At 31.6% G+C, this 6,000-nt stretch overlaps 1 protein-coding gene across 4 annotated transcripts; it reads right to left on the bottom strand.

The window, feature by feature from the left end:
- Positions 1-809: 809 nt before the first annotated feature.
- On the bottom strand, positions 810-5,080 carry LOC108760912 (poly(ADP-ribose) glycohydrolase ARH3). Of its 4 annotated transcripts, none has more exons than XM_018507191.1 (6): positions 5,054-5,080; positions 3,082-3,256; positions 1,698-1,919; positions 1,478-1,587; positions 1,181-1,409; positions 810-1,033 (listed from the first exon to the last, which is right to left on the bottom strand). In XM_018507191.1, the coding sequence occupies exons 2-6, from the start codon at positions 3,229-3,231 to the stop codon at positions 854-856; spliced, it is 891 nt and encodes a 296-aa protein (XP_018362693.1). In that variant the 5' UTR covers positions 3,232-3,256; positions 5,054-5,080; the 3' UTR covers positions 810-853. The 4 variants fall into 4 exon arrangements, with proteins under 4 accessions (XP_018362693.1, XP_018362690.1, XP_018362692.1 ...); XM_018507188.1 differs by lacking the exon at positions 5,054-5,080 and adding an exon at positions 3,542-3,730 and having other exon boundaries at positions 3,082-3,239; XM_018507190.1 differs by lacking the exon at positions 5,054-5,080 and adding an exon at positions 3,421-3,535.
- Between the last annotated feature and the right edge of the window lie 920 nt (positions 5,081-6,000).

The raw sequence follows: 6,000 nt of genomic DNA on the forward strand, positions 1-6,000 counted from the left end.
TAACTTATATGTGCGATAAAAATATGACGTTATTGAAAAAACAAAAATTATTTTATATTGATGATCAATTGGTAAATTTTTATTTCGACTTCGTATGAGACATCGATCATAATATGTCATATACAATTATTGTTTTTAATCGGATTATTGACGTATGTATAACAAACTTATTCTTATAGCAGTGTGCTTCGATAGAGTTACAGACTGATCATGCGGCCATACTTATATTTAAAATCTCTGTGATTGATGAGAGAACGGAATTGATTGAAACGAAAGAATTCAAGCGGTTTTCGATACGTCTCTCCCCTCCCCATTATTTACTTACAATATATTGATATTATTTCCTACTTTTATTGTAAGTCTAATTCAAGTGCGATTATATAAGTAATGTAAGTTCAACTTTGTAGCGAACAATAGTATTACGATAAATTATGTGAATACTAGTCATACGGATTTATTTTCCAAATAACTCAGTTACCAGATGTATTCTTTATTTCTTATATATAAAAAATAAAATACAACACATAGGCGAAAGAGAATGTGAAATACATAAAATACCACAATATAAAATAATAAAATGTTGTAATTATAAATTGATATTTAGTATGAAATATGTCATGTAGAGGAGAGAGAGAGAGAGAGAGAGAGAGAGAATTGTGGAATGAAATCTATAAGGAAGTAATGTTAATAAAATAAAAAGAATATTGAATATGCAATCTCCTGCACTAATAAAATTGTTAGTAATTAATTATAGTTGTTAATAATGATATACTTAATTTAAAAACCGTTTCAATAAAATTTTTCCCACGATTTTTCAAATAATATTTATACACACTTTTTAAATATACATTATTTATTTATTTATCTCATTAGATGTTGCTATATCCAGTAATTTATCGGCCATTTCTTGAAAACGTTCCCATTCTTCACAATGCGATAAGAGCAGTAAGCTAAACTTTTCGTAGCCATAGAAAGCACCTGCTATTGCACCGGCCATACTAGCAATCGTATCCGTATCGCCCCCTAAAGAAATCTATAAAATAGTAACAAAGACATGGTAATGTAAACGGCATTTTTTAATATTTTGCTATATATATATATAAAATTGATAATAAATATTTAATCTATTATATAAGTTTCGCTACGAAACGTATCATATAATAACTTAAGATCAACTTACGGCATATTGAATTACTCTTCTGAGAGGATTATCAGTTCGTATCTTTTTTATACGTCTCTGTGCTTTCAGAAAGCAGAAAATCGCGGTAGGAACCGATTCTAAAGCTCTGACATTAACACCCAGTTCTTCAGCTACCCGTTGTTCATTAGGAGACACAATAGTGTCAAGATTATCTCCATCCTCAGAAAGTAGATTCTTTACTATGTTTAGTCGCTCTTTATAGAGTTCGCTATGATTTACACGCTATAATTGATATCTGTCTAAATGTAATAATGTGTAATATAATATAAAATGTACCTTGTATCTCCTTCAATTTTGTCCATTTTATTTATGAGATCGTCAACAAAGTTGGAAATGTTCAATTCTTCACTGGGATTTAAATGTAAACTTTGTTGAATTGCTATAGCCTGTGATAATAATGGACTTTAACAACAGATATCTATTCATAAAGATATATATATATATATACATACATGTATATATTATATTCTTATTGATAAAATTAATTTATAATTACTTGTAAAATAGCACCATCTATCCCTAACTTGTGTGCATGTGTAATTTCCGTTACTTCTTTTACATAATGTAAAAGTTTATCATAATTGTTGTATGAAAATAATACAATAGGTGCAATGCGCATTGCACCACCGTTACCGTAAGAGCCTACACCGTCAAATAAATTCTTTGCTGGGATTTTTATATTTGTTTCCTCGACACATTTCTTCCATTCTTTCAGTACCTATAGATACATTGTGTGTGTGTGTGTGTGTGTGTGTGTGTGTATGTGTGTGTGTGCATACACACACACACACACACACATATAGCAGATTATTATAAATTAGTATTTATCACAAATTATAATTATAAAGGATTTATAATTATATAGAAAAAGGAAATTGCAAAAGTCTCTTCTAATACATGTAAACTTTATATTACGTTATTTATAAGAAATAAGACGTTTTTTACATATCGAGAAAAAACTTGACTTCCGAGATAAATTTATATAGATTTATTTTTAATACTCTTTTAAAATAAATTAAAGTTATATTGAGTAAAATTATTTTGATATTTATATAATATTGAATGATAGCCAGTAAAATATAACAAAAGAAAATCGATCAATATGAATATACAACCAAGTAGAAATGTCTAATTAGTCAGAGCTGAAAAGCTGTTTTTTTTAATATTCTAATGTCGTATCTAACATAATAAAAAGATGTCATGCTAGTAATGAAAAAGTCGGTAAGTTCTCGTTGGAAAATCGCTACTTTAATGAAGTTATTAAAGAATCTAAGTAAGGAATCAATGATCTTTTCTTAGTTCCTTAGTGAATCTAAATGTATAAATAAATTATATTAAAGAATTTTATAATAATTGCAAAGTATCTTTCTCTGTTGAATGCAGCCAATGATTTTCATAACTGAATTATTTCTTCTTGCTAAAATTTAGGAGGTGGTAAGAGCTTTTCCCAATGTACGCTCATACATTGAGTGACAGATGAGGATGCCTGCTAAGCCCTGCCTAGTTGGAGCTTTATGGCAGTTGTTTCTGCAGTTGTTATTGCTATGTCTGAACAAATAGTACCGAGTATCCTTGTGCATTTATGTCTTCAAAAACATTACTTTTTAAAACTGTACATGCAATTTACACAAAATTTCAACGACTGTAACTTTTCTTTGTAAGATACTTGATCAATGCATGAACTTGAACAATATTTCATATAATATAGCTATTCAATGGACATTCTCAGGACATCTTTTAAGATGCTGTTTGAAGAACTATGTTATGTGAGACGTTGTGCAACAGCATTTGATACTAATTGTTTATAAATAAACCATTCTCAAATATTAGATAATTATCGATCAATATATTAATACATATTATATTAGTAAAAAACTAACAGTTACAGTACCAGCTCCGTAACCACGATCAGGCCTTTCATGATAACTTTTTGCAAATCGCTTAGCCACATCAACAACATCCAGCTCTTGTTTCTCAATCAATGATTCAGCTAAGGCACGTGTCATTGCCGAATCATCTGTGTACTCCATAACAGGCTCTATATAATTAAGTTCTCTGTATAAAAAATTGTAGCTTATTTCATATAAAATATAAAAAACGTAAAACATTTGTAGGACATTTAAGAAATATTTCTCGATTTTTATATTTAAATAGAGAAAACATAAGTTTTAGTACATTATATATACTATAAATATACTGATAATATTAACATACTGGACCTTATAAACAAATGCATTATTGAAGGCAGGGTTCAATTTAGTTAACATCGAATGCAAATTAAAGTTATTCCATCATATGCAAGTTGGTTTTGTTACAAATTACAGATTTTTGCGACCTAACCTCTGAACTTCGTATCCCACAATTGATTCAACCGTCGCTGCAAATCGCTTTTTTTCTGAGCTGAAATAGTTTTTAAACCTTCGTATGGGCTCCCAAGGCAATCACCGACCAAAACTCCTAGCATCGTGCCGCGAAATTTATTTTTCAATAATACCGGATTCATCCCTGATGTTATGATTATGTGAAAAGTGAAAATCTAACCAATGTTGTCAACTCATTGCTACAGTTTCACTCTAGATTGAATTTGAAATTCCCCCAGATTCCCCTAAATTCTAATTTTCATAGGAAAAAAAGGTAATATCAATAATTATATTTATTATTATATATTATATGCATTTTTTCCAAGTATGTCCCGTATGTATACTAGAAATTTGCTTATTTTATACAATAATATAAAAAATAATATAAAAAAAATTGTATAAATAATTAATTATTTATATAATTAAATTGTTGATTAAATATGATTATTTTCGTAAATGTATAAAATCTGTAAATTTTTATATTATAAAGGTTATTAAAGCTTATACATATATTCGAAGTTATAGATGCATGTGCACTTGTCATGACAATGTGCGAGAACGTATTATACTGCTTCGATACGCGCATAAATTTTCAATAAATCATTATATCCTTCAAATCCTTGTTATTTGTCAACATTAAACAAGGATGAAATATACGATTTACTGTTACGCTGTCTGCTGGAAAACGCTAATTAATGCAATTGTGTATATATGTATGTCAATATAAATTCAATTAAGTAAACACAACTTTGCCTTTGTTCTGGAGGAGATCTGAAAAGTTTTTTAATCGACAATCTTTAACTATGTTCAATACAGAATTATTGCGTAAAACATTTATACAATCATGATTTTTTTTGTTAATAAGATGTTGTGCACGTTCACCCGGCCGAAAACAGGCTATTAATCGATCCAACATTAAAGTCACGCTTGAACTTAATAGAGAAACGGTGGTCGGTCGAGCCACCGATGTAATCTCCTGTTAATTAATTACGTGAACTAATTCCTAGAATCTACTGCAGTGAAGATAAGACAGGTGGTACTCTTAATTTGTTCTTTCGTGATTTATGAAATACTTAAAGGTCATCTGTTGCACGGAGCTTTCTTTTAAATTACAATATTTATGTTTGAAAAAATGGCTTTAATTTATCTCACGTTCTAGCAAAACATAAGAACGCTCTGAATTGCTGTGGAGAATTATAAAGAACAAAATAATCGTTTACGTTAAATTCATACATTTTCATTCGTAATTTCCCTTATGAGAAATTCTTGATGAGTTTTATAAAATGTTATATACGTGTACAGAATTTATTTAGATATTAATAAAAGCGCACAATTTACGTGCAATTATAATGTAATTTCTACGTGAATTAGAGCTATGGCACACAGAAAAATTTTCCTCGGAAAGAACGTTTTGGGATGCAACCCTAAATAGTAAAACATAGCAGTAGTAGTAGTAAGGAAATCAACATGTTGGATTTGCTATACTACTTACGTTATGGCTTATGGCTTTATGGTCTCTACTGCGATTGGCCAATTAGCTTTCTGCTTACGTTTTATTGCTCAAGTTTTTTGTTGGTATATTATTATTGCACCTATAAAATTAATTTTTATAAATGCAATTATTTAATATTCGTCGTATAGTTGCTAACAGTGTTAATATAGGGTATAGACTATATTTCTATTACCATCATGCAGTTATCAGAGTTATCTTATCGAAGTACATTTACATGTGTACGAATTTCTGAAATCTTGATTAACGAATCTTTTCGCGCGCTCGCAGTACATACTATTTATCGGAATTAATGCTTTCCGTCACGCTACATTCACGTGATTACGTCATATTTGCGTGACGGAATTAAGTCCGCTAATTTCAAGCAATTCCCGCGTTATCCATCTATTTCCTATATACCGCTTCATCGAGTTAATATCGAGGATACTCTAGCACGCGTGAAGAATAGTATCCGATAGTATCCTCGCACGTATTGCAACTATTGCAAGTTGTAACCTTCAGGTGGGTTTAAGGGTGGTTTCGCCGGCGCGGCGCGACACGGCGCGCGGCGGCACTCGGCCGCTTTGCGATTGGTCGGAGCGGCTGGCCAATCAGCGGCGGCGTCGTCTACTAGGCGCGCTCTACCCGGGCAGCCAGTGTACCGCCGGTCGCGTACCTGTTCGGATTGTTTCTGTTTCGTTGTTTGCGCTCGTCGCTCGTGAAAGCTCCTCGATCTTCCGTAGGTGGATTGGCAGTGCCTCGCGAGAGATCTATCGAGATATTTGTTCATTCATTCATTCATTCTTTCTTTCAATTATAATTTTTTTTTCGTCTCTCGGATAATGATTGGTCCGTGTCGATGTTGAGGACCGGCGCGGGCGCGACGATACGAAGCGCGACGAGATCATGTTATGGAGATCGGCAAGTTGACGTCCTCGTGTCTCGTCGCC

This window comes from Trachymyrmex cornetzi, unplaced genomic scaffold (genome assembly GCF_001594075.2).
Source record: "Trachymyrmex cornetzi isolate Tcor2-1 unplaced genomic scaffold, Tcor1.1 scaffold230, whole genome shotgun sequence".
Classification (NCBI taxonomy): domain Eukaryota; kingdom Metazoa; phylum Arthropoda; class Insecta; order Hymenoptera; family Formicidae; genus Trachymyrmex; species Trachymyrmex cornetzi.

Bases quoted from the DNA above. Each gene is read 5' to 3' on its own strand.
- LOC108760912 (XM_018507188.1), bottom strand. From the start codon at position 3,704: ATGAATCCGGTATTATTGAAAAATAAATTTCGCGGCACGATGCTAGGA. The intron at 1,920-3,081 runs GTTAGTTTTTTA...ATGTATCTATAG, and splicing joins ACGGAGCTGGTACTGTAACT to GTACTGAAAGAATGGAAGAA. The intron at 1,034-1,180 runs GTAAGTTGATCT...ACTATTTTATAG, and splicing joins GAAGAGTAATTCAATATGCC to ATTTCTTTAGGGGGCGATAC.